The sequence below is a fragment of the Triticum aestivum genome, chromosome 3A, assembly GCF_018294505.1.
Source record: "Triticum aestivum cultivar Chinese Spring chromosome 3A, IWGSC CS RefSeq v2.1, whole genome shotgun sequence".
NCBI classification, from domain to species: Eukaryota; Viridiplantae; Streptophyta; class Magnoliopsida; order Poales; family Poaceae; genus Triticum; species Triticum aestivum.
In genome coordinates this window covers 214,340,719-214,357,041 of record NC_057800.1, presented here as the reverse complement: position 1 = coordinate 214,357,041, position 16,323 = coordinate 214,340,719, and the positions used below count along the sequence as shown (strand labels likewise).

The 16,323-nt window shown below is 40.0% G+C and overlaps 2 protein-coding genes across 9 annotated transcripts; both read right to left on the bottom strand.

The window, feature by feature from the left end:
• Positions 1-371: 371 nt before the first annotated feature.
• LOC123061005 (putative ubiquitin-like-specific protease 1B) lies at positions 372-8,800 on the bottom strand. 5 transcript variants are annotated; one of them, XR_006428426.1, is made up of 11 exons: positions 8,708-8,800; positions 8,471-8,593; positions 8,237-8,350; positions 7,644-8,117; positions 7,339-7,510; positions 6,819-7,213; positions 6,616-6,716; positions 6,316-6,496; positions 5,761-6,213; positions 5,387-5,489; positions 372-607 (listed from the first exon to the last, which is right to left on the bottom strand). XR_006428426.1 is itself a non-coding variant. In XM_044483890.1 (11 exons), the coding sequence occupies exons 5-10, from the start codon at positions 7,877-7,879 to the stop codon at positions 6,316-6,318; spliced, it is 936 nt and encodes a 311-aa protein (XP_044339825.1). In that variant the 5' UTR covers positions 7,880-7,909; positions 8,028-8,117; positions 8,237-8,350; positions 8,471-8,593; positions 8,708-8,800; the 3' UTR covers positions 5,960-6,213. The 5 variants fall into 5 exon arrangements, 4 of the variants coding, with proteins under 4 accessions (XP_044339825.1, XP_044339826.1, XP_044339827.1 ...); XM_044483890.1 differs by lacking the exons at positions 372-607; positions 5,387-5,489 and having other exon boundaries at positions 5,960-6,213; positions 6,819-6,950; positions 7,100-7,213; positions 7,644-7,909; positions 8,028-8,117; XM_044483891.1 differs by lacking the exons at positions 372-607; positions 5,387-5,489 and having other exon boundaries at positions 5,960-6,213; positions 6,819-6,950; positions 7,100-7,213; positions 7,683-8,117.
• Positions 8,801-8,910: 110 nt separating this feature from the next.
• On the bottom strand, positions 8,911-15,785 carry LOC123061004 (uncharacterized). Of its 4 annotated transcripts, none has more exons than XM_044483885.1 (15): positions 15,597-15,785; positions 13,018-13,110; positions 12,872-12,921; positions 12,486-12,659; positions 12,206-12,265; positions 11,409-12,088; positions 11,134-11,274; positions 10,898-11,017; positions 10,528-10,771; positions 10,223-10,386; positions 10,034-10,142; positions 9,826-9,910; positions 9,471-9,718; positions 9,238-9,316; positions 8,911-9,107 (listed from the first exon to the last, which is right to left on the bottom strand). In XM_044483885.1, exons 6-12 carry the CDS (start codon positions 11,817-11,819, stop codon positions 9,900-9,902), a joined length of 1,200 nt encoding a protein of 399 aa, XP_044339820.1. In that variant the 5' UTR covers positions 11,820-12,088; positions 12,206-12,265; positions 12,486-12,659; positions 12,872-12,921; positions 13,018-13,110; positions 15,597-15,785; the 3' UTR covers positions 8,911-9,107; positions 9,238-9,316; positions 9,471-9,718; positions 9,826-9,899. The 4 variants fall into 4 exon arrangements, with proteins under 4 accessions (XP_044339820.1, XP_044339821.1, XP_044339822.1 ...); XM_044483886.1 differs by having other exon boundaries at positions 11,409-12,085; XM_044483887.1 differs by lacking the exon at positions 12,872-12,921.
• Positions 15,786-16,323: the final 538 nt, after the last annotated feature.

Genomic DNA, 16,323 nt, shown 5'->3' with positions numbered 1-16,323 from the left:
TGGGTAAAACATCGTGTCCCTTGCCTCCTGTTACTATCCGGCCTAGACGCACAGTTCGGGACCCCCTACCCGAGATCCGCCGGTTTTGACACCGACACCATCCCTGGACGCACCAAACACACAAACAAAAAAGCAGAAAGCCCATGTGTAGCTAAAATACAGGAAAACTTTTGCTCCTCTGTCAAAACCCTGAACCCCCACCCTCCCACCCTGAGAGAACACACCAGTCCTCACCCCTCCCATCTTTCCCCTCCTTCCTCCCCGTCCCTGCCTCCCCTACCCAACCCTAGTGTAGGTGGCGGCTGTTCTTGGACATGAAAGAAGCAGATGATGAAGATAAGAATAGGTATAATGGGAAATAAACTCACCAGGGTGAGTTTGTGCGTCCATGGATCCATCTGCAGCTCCTTTCTTTTTCAATTCTCATGATCTTGTTCCCTTCTTCTTTTTGGATCTGAAAACCTTTTGATTTCTTCTTCTCCCTTTGTTTTTCTGTAGCAATTTTGGAGCAGTATGGAAATTTCCTGATGGGCACGCAGGTTTGTCTCTGAGATAACTTCATGGGAGGAAAACTCCATCTTTGTCTCACATGTTGTTCAAAGTTTCTCTGAAGAAAAAAATGAAGAATAAAAGTGTAGTATATTACAAACATGTAGTATGTTAGAAGCATGGGTATTCAGTGGTTTGATGACATAAAGGATAATAATTTCCATGCTGCTACTATTTTTGTGTATGTCCAACACACATACAGTTCAGGACACACTGAAAAATAAACATGTAGTACGCTTGTTTGTGGACAGAGAAAAGGTTGTATGCTTGTTTTGGACAGAGAAGTTGAAAATTTGCTGTTGTTGTTGACACTTTTTGAATATGATAAACTAATGAACATGGTTCTTTGTATGAGACAAAAAAAAAGAAAAACATATGTCATGGGAATTGATGTTGTACAGCTCCCTACAGAAACATGTATATGAGCTGTTTTGATTTCATGTTTCAGGGCAAAAAAACAAAATTACCTAGGTGTAAAAATTCAGCAACTTCTTATACATGCCCCCTCCCATGAACAAGTAGTGTCCCATGATTACTCCAGTACAAATACAGTGAAAACTGAACTTGTTTTCAAGATCTGCTATAGTGGGTTGTATAAGGAAAAGCATATAAAAGCATACATGCCCCTGCCCCCTCTGGATCTATACAGAAAAATGGAAATGTACAGTATATGTAACATCTTGTTTGCTGACTACAGAAGATAGAAAACGTATACCTCACAATTAATGATTCCTCTTCATTTTTGTAGGTGCCGGGTGAAACTATGGCACAAGGAACTCCAATCAGTCGTATACCAGTCCCGGTTGATCCAGTAACATCGGTTCATGTATGATCTATGTTTTTTTAAAGAACAACACCATTAGATTGTGAAAGAAAAAATACATCTTTTTTTGGTGTGGCCTCAAAAAAAGAAAAGAACTTAGATCATTACTCTCTATGTGCAGCAGAAACAAGCTAGGACGCGACTGCCATTTCAAACATCTTCAAGTCCATTTGCAACGCATGTATGTGCTTTCATGAAAAAAAAAGATAGCTTGTGCCCTCTTCAAGTCATGTGCTTTTCATGAAAAAACTTGTTCTTCTGCTATGTTGCAAACACTTATAACTCTAAAAAGAAGATAAAAAGAGAAAAGAAAGTAACTTATACTATTACGAAATTCTAACATGCAAAAAGGTGAAATGATGTAGGAAATGAATTTTCTTGGAAGTGGTTACATGAGCTACACACAATTGTTGATGGTTGCTGATCAAGAGGTACTATAAGTGCCTTTATATTGTTGACTTTGACATGTATAGTGGAAACAAAAAAATGTTGAAAAATGTCAACAAATAAAATATAAACTATATAACATGTTTGTGGTCACAGGCTGGTATTGGTGGATATCAACATTCTGGTCAACAACAAGATTCTGGTGGCAGGGGGTTTTGTGAGGTATGATTTCATTTACATATGTACATATCCGACTGCCCTTTCCCCCATGTGTGACAGAAAAATAACAAAAAAAATATGCTTACTCTCTTATTCTTGTTGTTGCTGATACAGAATGACGCATACATGATAACTGAGTGGTATGGGCATTTGCAAGGACAATATGAGGGGGGAGAGCCAACAGGGAGGCAGCAAGCGGGAAATGTAGATGTGGGGGCAGAAGGTTTCCCTAGCTAGAGCTGGGATGGAAACACAGCTGAAACGCGCCAAGGTTGCAGCTACTAACCTAGATACAAAGAACAAGACAGCGATGATGGTGATTTTGACTTTGATGAAGGTGAGGATGACTTGGATGATGATTTGGATGATGAAGTTGCTGCTGGTTCAAGCCATGGACCCAGTTTCCCTGAGGACATGAGTCTTGATGGTGGTTTGGGTGATGATTCAGCAGCTGCTGGCTCCAGCCATGGCCCTAGTTTCACGGATGGCATGAGCTTCGATGATGTTTCAGACAATGGTAAACAAGAAGACGCACATGGAAAAAACAAGAATGTCTGTGATTGTGATGATCAACAGGAAGGTGGGCCAGTGCAACAAGAAAATGTTGAACACCTATCGCAGGAGGACATACTCATGTTCATAGAAAGTGACAGTGTCTGTGCGGCTCAGGCTCAGACTTGCAGCCAAGAAGTACAGAGCCACCATGTGCCATATGTGGGCATGGTCTTTGATTCTTGTGATGCTGCCCATGCATTATACAATGAGTATGCAGCCATTTGTGGGTTTGCAATCAAGAAAGCAGGCAACTACCATGCAACTAAACATGGTGGAAAGGCAATGTCCCATTACACTTACAGGTGCAACTGCTCGGGTAAAGTTGTTGGTGAGGATGTGCTTGAAGAAAGGAAAAAAACAGAGGCATCTCAAGAAGCAAGAAAAAACAGGGATTCCCCCGCCTGAGAAGGCAAAAAGGAAGAGGAAAAACTTCATACAAATAACTGGGTGCCAGGCTAAAATGATTGCAACACTAAAAGGAGACAAATGGGTTGTCACGGTTGTTGACCTGGAGCACAACCACACCCTTAGCCCTCCAGACGAGAGCAAGTATCTCAGATCGCACAAGAAGATGACAGAGGAAGAGAAATTGTTTATCAGGACAGTTAACTCTGTACAGATGCCCACTAGGAAGATTATGGCCATTCTTTCTTACCTGCGAGGGGGTGAAGCACCATACACTAAGAAATATGTTAGCAATGTGAGGACGGCAATAAACAGAGAGAATGGCAAGGGAGATATGTTGCAGGTCCTTGAGTACTTTAGGAACAAACAAAAGGAAGATCCAAATTTCTACTATGCATTCAAAGTTGCTGACGAGGACATCAACAAGGTGTTGTGCATATTCTGGGCGGATGGCTACTCAAGAAAAATGTATGAGTTGTATGGTGATTGTTTGAGTTTCGACACGACATACAAGAAAAATCGTTACAATATGCCGTTTGCACCGTTTGTTGGCATCACTAGACACGAGCTCAACTGCTTGTTTTCTTGTGCTATAGTGCACAACGAGACGGTGGACACATTTGAATGGCTTTTCGACACATTTCTGGACTGCATGCGTCGAAAAGCTCCTCTCACGGTCATTACTGACCAAGATGTGGCAATAAAGACCGCGGTTCATGCTGTTTTCAAGGGTGTTGTTCATAGGTGTTGTCTCTTCCATGTAATTAAAAAGGTTCGGGAAAGATGTGTGAGAACCTTTTCAACACAACCAGACTTGTATGCTGACTTCAGCGACATCATGCATAGCTGCCTGACAGAGGCAGAGTTTGAGACGTTGTGGCCACCGATGACGCAGAAGTATGGAGTAGAGAATGTCAAGTACTTCAGGTACATGTGGAAGTACAGGAAGTTGTTTGTCCCAGTCTATTTCAAGAAAAGCTTCTTCCCTTTCATCCACTCGACTGCCCGGAGTGAAGGGACAAATGTCATATTCAAGGAAAATGTAGGCTCAACATTCAGTGTGATTACCTTTTTGCGTGAGTATGAGCGGATATTGAAAGCGATGCAGGAGAATGAGAAGGAACAAGACTCTATTACCAGAACAACAAAGCCAACCTACTGGCTGGGCACTGAACTGGAATTGCAGGCTGTAGAGAAGTACAACAGAGCGATATTTTATAGATTTCAGAAAGTTATAAAGTTTGCAAGCCAGTTGCATGTGGAGGAGGTTGAGAAAAACACAAGGTACGAGGTGTACAAGACACGGATGCTCGCTGAGAAAGATTTTAGAATCCGGAGATATGTTGTCATTGTTGATATGCACAGAGAGGATTTTGCTTGCATTTGTGGAAAGTTTGAAAAAGATGGCATTGTGTGCAGCCACATACTTAGGGTATTAACACACCTCAACTTGCCGGTGCTACCTGAGAAGTACTACATTGACAGATGGAGACCCAAGCAAAGAAAAGACATTAGAAAACTCAGGTACGGCGTCCCTGAGGAGCTAACAGCAGGGGACCATCACCTTAGATACATGTTGTTGTCTAGCAGACTGGATGAAATGGCTTCCGATGCTGCATCATCCAATGAAAAATATATGTATGTGGTTGGTGAAAGTGTGAGGATTGAGGCAAAGCTAGATGAGATGACTTTGGCAGAGGAACAGCAAAAAATGCAAGACAGGCATGTTGAGAGAGCTCCAGCCCCTACTATGGTCACGCCGCACCCTGATGGGTACGGGGAAATTCTAAAGGATCCTGATGTTATTGCTTCGAAGGGGCGTCCACAAGAGCGTTACAAGACATTTTTGGAGAAAATACAAGCAAAACAACAAATTGGTTGCAGTCATTGTGGTCAGCATGACCATGTTTTTGCTTCGTGCACAAACAAACACATCTCCAGGTGCCAATTTCACGAGAAGACTACAGTCGGCAAGCAACCAACAAGTTTGCCTCAATCCACGCACTTTAAAAGGACTACTACTTAAAATCTCATCACTCTGCTCCTGTCATTTGTTTATACCTAAAGAACTAAGAAAAAAATCTTGTTGTCACAGGAGTCCCTGGTGCTTCAAAGGATAGTAGTAGGAAGAAACAAACAGGAGGGGGGCCAAAAGCAGGTGACAAACGGAGTGCACAGAAGGATACTACTAGTGTGCCTAGTGCCTCAAAGGGGATGACTAGAAAGAAACAAACAGGAGGGAAGCAAAAAACAGGCGAGAAGCGGAGCACACGAAAAGATACTACTGATGCATCTTGAAGAAAGAAAAGAGTTGAAAGTTCTTTAACAATAAGTACATTATAAGGAGAGAAGATGAAAATTGTTGCATGTTTCTCTTCCTCTTTTTTTGCTTATGAACTGAAAACACTGTTGCTGCGCAAATGATGGGAAACAATGTGGATAAATTACCTTGTTGCTGTTGGTCTTGATCTTTATGAGTGTTTCCTTGCATTATGAGAAAAATCCAAAATGGGCATTGTTTCTCCTCCTTAAGTTCATAAGTTTTTGGTGCCTGTTGTATGATCTTTATTAGTAAAATGACAAAATGCAGTAAAACTGTATGAACAAAACTTGCTACCCTAGCTGGGATTCTGAAAGATGACTTCATACTTTAATATGTTTGTAAGCAAAAAATGAGTGCAGGAGTATATAGGAAAAACTCAAAAGATGAGCAAAAAGATTTTAGGTTGGATCTGAACCTAAAAATATAGAGATCTAGAAACTTAAAGATGACTGTTGTGCATTAAAATGAGTACAAAAAAGATATAAAAAGAGAGGGTGACCTTTGTGTCGTCATCTCCTTGGCCCTCTCCATCAGATGGAAAACACAAAAAAAAGTATTGATGCCCACACGGGAAACATGAAAATTCATTTAAGCAAAATTTTGGAAAATGTGCAAACATAAACACATGAGCAAAACACTGTTATAGTTCTTGTGTTTCACCACATTACCGAGTGAAAAAGACCAAACTAGGGTAGAAGTACCTTCGGGAGCACATGTTTCCCAACCAAACAAAAATAACAGAGGGGGCATATATATGCGTACAGCAACAAGAAAGGTGTACATTCTCTGTTCATACAAAAAATAGAAAAACATCTCGAAAATGTTTAACAATTGCTAACTATGTGTTTGATACATCTCATCTTTCCTTTGATTTTGCTAATATGACTCTTGATATAGCTCCTCTTGTCATTGTGAGTGGTGTCTTTTAGGAGCTGTCAGCACTTTTTCATGTCTGCAAGGGAGGATAAAAACATAGGGGGAAACTTAATAAAATCCTGTCACAAACATAAAGCAAAGGAATCTGAAAAAACCTGAAAAAGCATATGGGGTTAACCTATAGGCGGAACTCCTTGACACGCTTCTTCTCGTCATCCAAAGTGTTGTAGTGGCTGAACATGAGATCAACAGCATATCGGATCCTTGCATCTGGGACATTTTTTGGTGAAAAAACTATAGGGGTTGGATTCCTTGGGCACCATCCCATTAGTTTCATAGTGAAAATGCCACAATCAATACTGAAAAGGACATACACACAAAAAAGGTACATGTGTTTGTGAACAAAAATGTATAAAAAAAGTTACAACAAAGCAAAAGGAGTCAGGAAAAATAAAAGTGTAGATGTTTGGTTTCGTACTCGTTATCTTGTTGAGGGACTTTAGGGTAAACAGTAGGGAATGCACTGAAATCCATTGGCTGGAGCCGAGCTTCGTACCAAGTGCATATAAAGCTTGAGATCTGCCTCAAATATAAAAAATAAACATTTACTAATGTTTGCAGGAAAACTTGCAGACAATATAATTATCACAAAAAAACAGTATTAAAAACCCTTGCACTTACAATCTTCTTTTTTATGTTCATATGATATGAGCTATTCTCATCATAGAAAGAATCCAAAAAATAAAATGTGCGACCCTTGATGTCGACGACGAACAGAAAGTAATATTCCTCGTGTAGTGTTGGAAAGTACAACTTGTGTACATCCATTTTGGAGTTGATGCAGAAAAGGGAAAAATATAGATAACAGGTTAGTGTGTATGAAAGAAGGAAAAAAACACTAAACTAAATTATAGCTGAACTTGTGTTGTGGAAAAATGAAAAGAGGAAGTTTGACAAAAAACCTTGTCTGACATCAAAAGATTATGTGCTTTTCCAGCTCCAATGAAACTTCTAATCAGTTTCTTCCTCCACCAAATTCTTGCCTCATCATTTTTCCATTTGCCCAGGAAATATTCCTTTTAAAGTTGTTGAATGATGAAAATTTTGAAAGGTAGGTAAGTACAATGACAGAAAAAATAAAAACAAGGGAAAAGCATCAAAAACAAACAGAGAGAAAAAATGTGGGGTTTCATTTTCTTACAGATGCAGTGTGGAAGAAATAGTGCTTGAGTGAGTTCCTAGGATGATTTTCATTAAATAGGTGCCTGCAGTACACATTTATGACATAGGCCTGGACCCGGCCACCTATTTTCTTCGAGTTACCCAACTGTCCAAATGTGGCGATGGTTTTGTCAATCAAAACTGCAGGTTTGCTGTACATATAGAACAAAAGGAAAACATGTCAGCTTGCAGGTTAGGCTTACGCACAAAAAAGTCTTTACAGTGAGTATAAGGCAAAAAAACATTTTGCAAAAAAGAAAAAAGTGCATCTAAGAAAAAACTCACGATCCTTCAACATTGGCCAAGGATGTTATGTTCTCATACATCTTTCTCTCATGTGGCATTATTTGGCCCCTCTCACTGCAGCCGTATAGTGAGCTACGGTACCTGCTTGGTTGGACAATCCTCTTTGGTGGTACATTTTCTTTTCCACGGAAACTGCTTGGCCTTCCTAACGAGAGATTTGTGTTGTAAAAATCATCAGTTCTGTTGACCAATGTGCTGCGCTCTTGCCTAAACATGTTTCCTCCATGAATTTTGAGTTATCCTGACTATACATATGGCACAAAAAAAGAAATTCAGAAAAAAGAAAAGAACGATTAACAAACAGAGAGCACTTAAAAAATTAAAAAAACGGCTGTTTATAGTTTTTTCTTCCATTAGTTGTACTGGATTCCTTTTGCTGCCGCTGGATTCTTGTTGACAGCTTTCCTCCTCTGGAAATAACCTTTTTCCTATTATTGGAACCATGGAGTAGTCCTGGGGGGAACATAAAAAAGAACCAAACACACAAAAAAGTGCATATGAAAAGGATTGTTTTAGTACAAGAAAAGAATAAATGCTTGTATTTGATAAGAAATCTGCTATTTCAGGACTACCTTCTTCATTTTGAGTGGGGGAGTCTCGGCTGTGTACTCGTTATTATTTTTGCATGGTGAGTAGCAAGTTTGCCTGTGATTCCACCCAGTTGACATTTGAACTTCAGGTGTTGTCTGCGCCACATAGGGTGAATAAAAAAAGGAAGGAAAAAGTCAACCCTGGAAAAGCTTGGGAGAAAAAAGCCTATTTGTGATAAACTACTACAAGAGAAGAAAGTTTTTTGCGAAACTGACCAAATCAACAATCTCCTCAACTGGTTTTGGGGGGTGTGGCGTCTCACACATCAAACTTCTCTGTACTTCCCTTTGGGCGCACTGAATGCTTAGCTCGTAGTTTGAACTACCGCTCCCCTATTTCTGTGTTGCTCGTCACAAAAACCAAGTACCAAAAACACAGAGAGAGACCAAAAAAGAAGTCAAAAAAATAGACAGCGTTTATAGCAATGATTTGAATAGATGGGGGTAGAATACCTTCAAGTTTGTATTCCCTTGCACACAAATGTCAAGTTCTTCTGGCTCTACTTCCTTGAAGTTTCTGGCGATCTTCAACTTCGTTGCCTGTTTATGAGAAAAAGAAAAAACGCTATGTGCACTGAAAATATGGCATTTATGTTGATAGGAGAAACCACTTGTGGATGAAAAAAAGATATTGAAAAACTAGCCTCTATCTTTTTATTGTAACACTCATCCTTCATCCATACAGGCCTCCACAATTCATGTTCTTTGATTATATTTCCACATTCATCCACATCTTCAGCGATCCTGAATGAGGGGGTGCTATCATTGGCGAAGAAGTATTTTTATCTTGCCTTGTCTAGAAAGTCGCTAATGATTTTATGGCCTCTTGCAAAAACCTCATCTGTATGTGTCCCTGAAAACAAATAAAGCATTTCAGTCACACACACACACACACAAGAAAGGAGACCTCTGATTGTGCCCGTACATTAATGTCTATGCTTCAGTTTTTATAAAATAGAGAGCATAAAAAAAGACATGCTTACCACTCTCTGGTTGCGCTTTTACATTAATGTCTATGCTCAGGTTATCCGGGCGCCCCCTAAAAGTTTTCCTCTGTGGGTCCTTTTTCAAGTGTGTTTTCAAGTGAACAAACAAAAAACAAGAAAAAAGACACAGTTAAAACACATAGAAGAAGACAAAAAGATTGACAACTAGATAGTGGAAAGCATGTCTATGAATGCCACTGCTGACATGAAGAAAAATAAATTTTGTGTACCAATTCCTGAATTGATGTGTTTTGAAAACCAGAAAATGTTGTTTGCTTTGATTCCGTGAAAACTATTTTGGACTGAATGAGCTCTGTTGGGATGTCCTCCTTGGCACTCTCTACTACATTTTGAACATGTTACTCTTTTGCTTCTCCAATAAGCATGTAGTTGAGGCTGCTGCTTTTCTCTTGTTGATTATCTAGAGTGTGGGCTTCATCCTTTTCTTCACTCTGTTTTGAGGGGATTTTTTGTCACCCTGTTGCAGGAAAAGAATGCAAAACACAAAAGCAAAAAAACTATGTTAGACGAATCTTTTTGAAAATCAACTTGCATTACGAAAAAGAAAAAAAGCACATTCTGTACCTTCAAAAGAGCTTCCAAAGGCTTCTTGTGCTTGATTGAACAGGGATCATGTGGTTCGCTGCTTGATTGGGCATCTATCCTCCTCCTTTTGTATTGTATCAAAATTGATGTGGTTCAAAATGAAAAAAATGGAGTTAGGAATGTAAGTTCAAGAGAACAAGAAAAAGAAAAGAACATTAAAAAGTTACAAAAAACCAAAAAGTTGTACCTCCATCTACATGGTTTCCTGGAGCGAAAGTTGATGTCGCTGGAGCACACATTTCCGTCATGGGGTCCTTTGAGGAATGCTCTCTTTGACATTGTGCTTCAGAGTCAGACTGTTTAAGGGTACATGGTTAGACGCAAAAAGAAAAAGGAAAAATGTGTGGCCTATTAGCATTTGTGTTGCAGTGCGCACCTTCAGCTTGCCTATTTCATGGACTTTAGGAGGGCTGCTACAAAACCCATCAGCTTCATTTGTGCTCCCTTTTCCAGCATTTGTTTTTGATACAGAAGAACCAGCAGACTGTTGGCTAGTTGATAGAACATTCGTTTTCCTTCTTTTCCTTTGCACCAGATGCCCTGCATGGGGAGGAGAAAAAAGGGGCACCAGACGGGAGGTGTGACACCTTTGTAAAAATGCTGACTTATAGACTGACTTGTAGGCACACATTAGAAAAGGAACTACTACTGAAGGATTACAGCAAAAAAATGGTGACACACCTCTGTCATTTTCCTCTTGAAGTTCAGTCGATTGTAGTTTGACAGTGTCTCCTGAGTTGTTAGATTGTTGGCTTGCATTCAATTCAGTTCCTGTTGAGCCCACTTTAACTGTATCACCTGATTCACCAGAGGCATTGGTTATGATGCGGATCGTGTCTAGAAGAAGCCCTTTAGCTTTGATGCAAGTATTTAGGTCTTCATTCTTCATATGGTTTTCGTAAGCGAGGAAGATATCCTCTTTGACCTGGTCCAAAAAAATACATGATGCATCACAAAAAAGTGAAAACTCGTAAAAAAAGGCATAGGCTGTACATATAGAAACCGCATAAAAAAGGGTTTGCTTCAATGAAAAAAGCATGGGGTCACAAACCTTGTCAGACAAAGAATTCCCTGCAACATTGTTTATCGCTTTCCTGAAATTTGAATTCTTAATCGTACTTGCCCACTCAAAAGTTCCATCCTTATAGCAGGTTTCTGATACTTCTTTTATCTACAAAAATGCATATAGAAATAAAAAAGTGTAAGAAATTTAAAAATTAGAAAATGTTACACAAAGGATGTCATGCTTTTGGATGTGAAAAAGAAAAGGAGGGTGAAAGAACTTACTGTCAGACATCCATACTTTCCATCTCTTCCAATGGTCATGTCACTTAAATGCTTGACCATATCTCCCTTCCAAACACATATCCTGGGCATCAAAGATGGGATTTGAATTGAGCGAAAATCAGTAAAATCAAGGCAACAGACCTGCAAAAAAACAAAAAATAGGGAAAACATTAGATTAGATGATATAGGACTACACCAACAAAGATAAACAAACACAAAAATGGCTTAATCACATAAAAAGAACATATTGTATTTGAAAAAAAAGAGTGACATACTGCTAGGTGGTATATACATCCTCCTAGAGTCATCATTGTTCGGTTCTGCTTCAGCTTTTCCTTTTGGTATTTCTTTATATACATCAACTCCCAATCGTGAACAAACATGCACCAATTTAGTTGCTTGAGTTGCTCCACATTAACTAGAGCTCCCATATATTTGGTGCTTGGTTTAGTGCTTGATGTCGGGCAGAAGAATGTTGATAATGCCACAACCAGGAAACAACGGATGATCTGGTCGTCAGACATATCTTCGTTCATCAGCTTATTGCCAAAGAATTTGATTGTTGGGACTTCTGTCAACCCAAAAAGCGCAAGAAAAGCTTGTTTGCCAGCCTCTTCTTCTTTAGTGTTTATGATTGTTTCCCTTGAAGGAATCCCCAACACAAACTCCACTGACTGAGCATTCATGGAATGCTCTTCTTGTTGAAAACAATTGCTTCTGCTTTTGTGTCAACATTGTCAGGGATCCACTGCACAAACCCCCTGGGTACAGTATAGTCAACCAGCTCCAACAGATATCCGAAACCGCTGTTCCTAACAAGCTGGACCCTGTGGTGGCTCTTACACATGAAACTGACAATCTCGGAGAAGTATGGCATGCTACACCGGTTGTAAGCTTTGGTCGCAATCTCATCAATTGTGGCTTTGATTGTGTTTGGGTCAATCCTTGCTCTCTGCTACAAAAATAAAAAATATAGAAGGTAAGAGAAGGTGTGTGAAATTTTTTTGAGCTACACAACTATAAAAAGAATGGAACCGCAACTGAAGAAAAAAAGAAAAGAGCGGTGGCGTACCTTCTTTTTTCATTCCAAAACAGCTTTCCGATGTTCTTTCCTTTGAGCACTTTTAGTCAGCTAGCAAAAAGCAAAAAAAAAAGAAAAAAATCATTAGGGTGGAGCAAAGAAAAAAGAGGCAACACAAATCATTCATTAGCTATATATTTGTTTAAACATCAAAAAAGAAAATAATCATAGCCTCTCTTTCAACATGTGTTGCCTAGTTAAAAACTTCATATATGAACTAATAACCTTGGAAAAAGAAAAAGTGCATATTTGTATATAAAGAGTTACACACCACCGTCAGAACTTCTTCATACAGCAAATCGTCTGATGCTTCAGTGTCGGTGATCTCGACATCATAGCCTCTCTCATCTAAATCAGTATCTTCCACACACTGATGTCTCCCTTCTTCATTCCTATCATTCCCAGGCTTCCCTTCTTCATCTTCAATATTTGTACCTGGGTGTGGCTGTGTTCACAAAAAGAATGCATATGATACATTAGTGTTGCATAGTAACATGTATCTTTTGCAAACATACTCTAGGCCAAAAAAAGATAAACAGCAAAAACAACAAACATATGTTGCAGGGTAACTTCCCTTGTTTGCTAATGCTTAACGAAAAACCAAGCACTGGACATTGTAAAAAAGCATACAAAAATGGGTGATTGCATTTAACATACCACACTGTTCAAGCAATCTCTTGTTAAATCTCTACTCTTCTTCATATGATCTTGTATGAAAAAAAATAAAATGTTGAGATTCATAACAAAATGTACAAAAAAAGGGTTAAAAATCAAAACACAGATAAAACAGATCGAGTGCATACAGTTTTAAGCTGTTGACCTAACCCTTCTTTCAAGGAGGCCTCGGTTTTACTTTCGATCTCGTCTTCAGTCTGCTTGCGGGCATCCATCAGACACTGCTCATAAAAAAGAGAGGCAGTTAGCTAAAAAGAAAAGGTGGATTTAACACAAACACAAAAAGACAAAGATAAATGATCACTTGATTCCCTCTCAAAAACTTTACTATGCAGTTAGCTAAAGAAAAAAATACTGCACCAAAATCATTCAAAAAAGTTATGCATCAGAGACAAGGATTATGGTCTTGAAGTCTAAATTCAGATAAGGGAAAGTGAAAAGCACAGCGATTATGATTGATTCGGTTAGTACTGCAGGCTTGAGAAAGGTGCTGCTGAGTGAGATGCAGTAAAGCAAAAAACAATACTTAATAAAAGTAGCAGGTTTCTTTTTTCGTGTGTGAGGAAAAAGAAGAAGGAAAACTAGCAGGTGGTCAAAGTCACAGCCTGGTTCGCGGTGTGGACATCCGATCACAAACCACAAATGCTTGTCGCGCCACGCGAAGCATGCACGCATGCAGACCCCACATTGGCTGCTGCCGCCCACCCATGTATCCCTCCGTTGCAAGTACTAGCTCAGCTCAGATTTGTGTGAGGGAATGGAGTCTGGCTAGAAATGCCTAGAAACAGTACTATCTATAACACGACACTGGCCCAGCTTGATGTAGAACACCACATTGGCTCAAAACAAAAAAATCAACTATCTCAGTATGCCAAATGCCTCAGGAAAAAAATTCAAACATGCATTTGGCAAAAATACTTGTTGCAAGCAGGCAAAAAAATAATTGAACAATACATTAGAGACAACCAAAGTACGACTAAAAGCAACAAAAAACATGCCCAAAAAATCGTCATCTCCACAAACTCCATCCCAGAATCTATATTCACACCATATATCCCCTAGTGGACAAACAAAACTAATCTGAGATAATCCATTCACAAATTTGAGATTCATTCCAAAAAGCCTGACATAAAACTATGGTACAAAAGTGAGGATGGTTGATCCATTCACATATTGCTACTGGTAAAAAACTGGTAAAGGTAAACACTCCCAGATTTTCTTATGGAAATGTAAAACATCAATACTCGGTTTGGGTAGTTCATACAAAAAAATGCACTACAGATCCAACACATTCCATGAGTTGGAGAGAGGAAGCTAAAAAGTAGAGTAGCTTTTGGAAAATTAAAAATGTGGAAAAATTGTCGTTGAAAAAGATTAGGAGATGCATTAATTAGTCATGATGATCAGCAGCAAAAATCGCAGATTAACTATAGTGGTCGAAAAACTACAAATGCATTAATTAACTGGTAAGAAGGAAACACTCCCAGATTTTTCTGTACATAGTCATATTTTTCTTCTTCTAATTTCTAGATGATACAGGAAATTAACTAGCTAGCATAGGAAGTTAACTAGCTGCATTGCCGTGGCTATGTACTGTTTGCTGAAGTTTTAACTAGCTACTACATGAAGTTTCTTAACTAGCTAATTAATACATCAAAGTTAATTGTCGAAATCACCCATGTCTATGTACTCTTGTTCATGCTAGGATGAGGGCATCTGCAAGTTGCTAGCTAACTTAGGTCTGATTAAGTCTGAAACATCCATAGGTTGCTCTGAAGAAACTCCGGGAACAGGAGATAGCACGGTTCAGTTAGCTGGCTCTGAACACCGTTCTTTCTGAAAGAAAACATGAAAAACATATAATAGTGTGATAACATGAGGCACACAAAGATTGTTTGTGTGTTGTGTAAGCCTCCGCACCCTCTTCAAGAGACACAGAGAGATAGCTAAAAATCCATCAACTATAGTGGTCGAAAAACTAAGAGGTCCAGATCACTTTCACGGGAGTACTACAGGAGGATTGACCACTTACAAACAAGTTGTTTAAGTCTTAAGTAATTCAGACATGCCTACTAACAGTGAACTTGGATACTTGTAAATTCACAAGCACGGATATGAGTACTGACAGTGAACATAAAATAGACTAGCGCTCTCATGAAGCACAGAAAAATTTAGTCCTACCAAAAGTTCCCCATCCCGCTGGCCGGGCGCGGCGCTGGCCGGGGCGGTGCCGGACAACCAAGAAGAACACGACCACACTACCCCTGCCGCCCCTTCTTGTCGGACAAACACCACCGGTGTCCACCACTCTCACGGCGGACCACGACAGTTCCCCCATCCCGGTGCCCAACAGCGTAGGCACTGGCGAATCCTCCCTATTGCGGTGGCTACACACAACAAATCCAACAAACTAGAATCGCTCCGACCGCAGAGAAGCACAAGCTCAAGCCGACAACACTAATTCACAGCCTCATGTTCGTGATTTGCGCAGAAAAAAAAAGCACACGAAAAACACAAAAGACAGTGATTCTCAACAAATCCCTCTTCTAGACTTGCAATCCCCTCTCGGAATCGTGATTCTCAACAAATTATGAACCCTAGACTGCAGAAAATGGACATCCGCAGCTCGATTATGCCTCGCGTACACGCAACAGGGGCGGGATTTGGGGGATGGAGGGGAGAGAGGGGAAAAGGGACCGTAGCTCACCTCATCAGTGGGGAGCGAGGACTCTGGAGGGGCGCCGCCAGGCATCTCGCCACGGGCATCCACGAGCATCTCGTCGCCGGCGACTTCCGCCGCGGGAACCTTGGATGTGACCGCCCCCGTGATGCGGCTTCCTTCCTCTCCCGTTTTCTCTCTCTGTGTGTGTCTTTGTCTCTCGATTCAAACAGTGTCGTTGGGTGGTCTCTAGAAGAGATGTTGATCCTGGGTCCACATTCCAGAGAATGAAAAAAGGAAAAAAAACAAATATTAGACTACTCGCACGATGAGATGCAATGCAACCAAGACTCGAGTAAGTGAGAAACAAATGAATCACTTACAGAAATCTTCCGATGCACAAAAATGTAAGATAGATATACACTAACAGAATAAAAAATGACCGAGGATCTGAATAAGTAACTCTTCTCTATTTTTGTGACGCCCCCGATTTAATCGTACACTAATCATACACGCAAACGTGTATGATCGAGATCAGGGACTCACGGGAAGATATCACAACACAACTCTACAAATAAAATAAGTCATACAAGCATCATATTACAAGCCAGGGGCCTCGAGAGCTCGAATACAAGAGCTTGATCATAGACGAGGCAGCGGAAGCAACAATATCTGAGTACAGACATAAGTTAAACATGTTGCCATAAGATGGCTAGCACAAACTGGGATACAGATCGAAAGAGGCGCAGGCCTCCTGCCTGGGATCCTCCTAAAC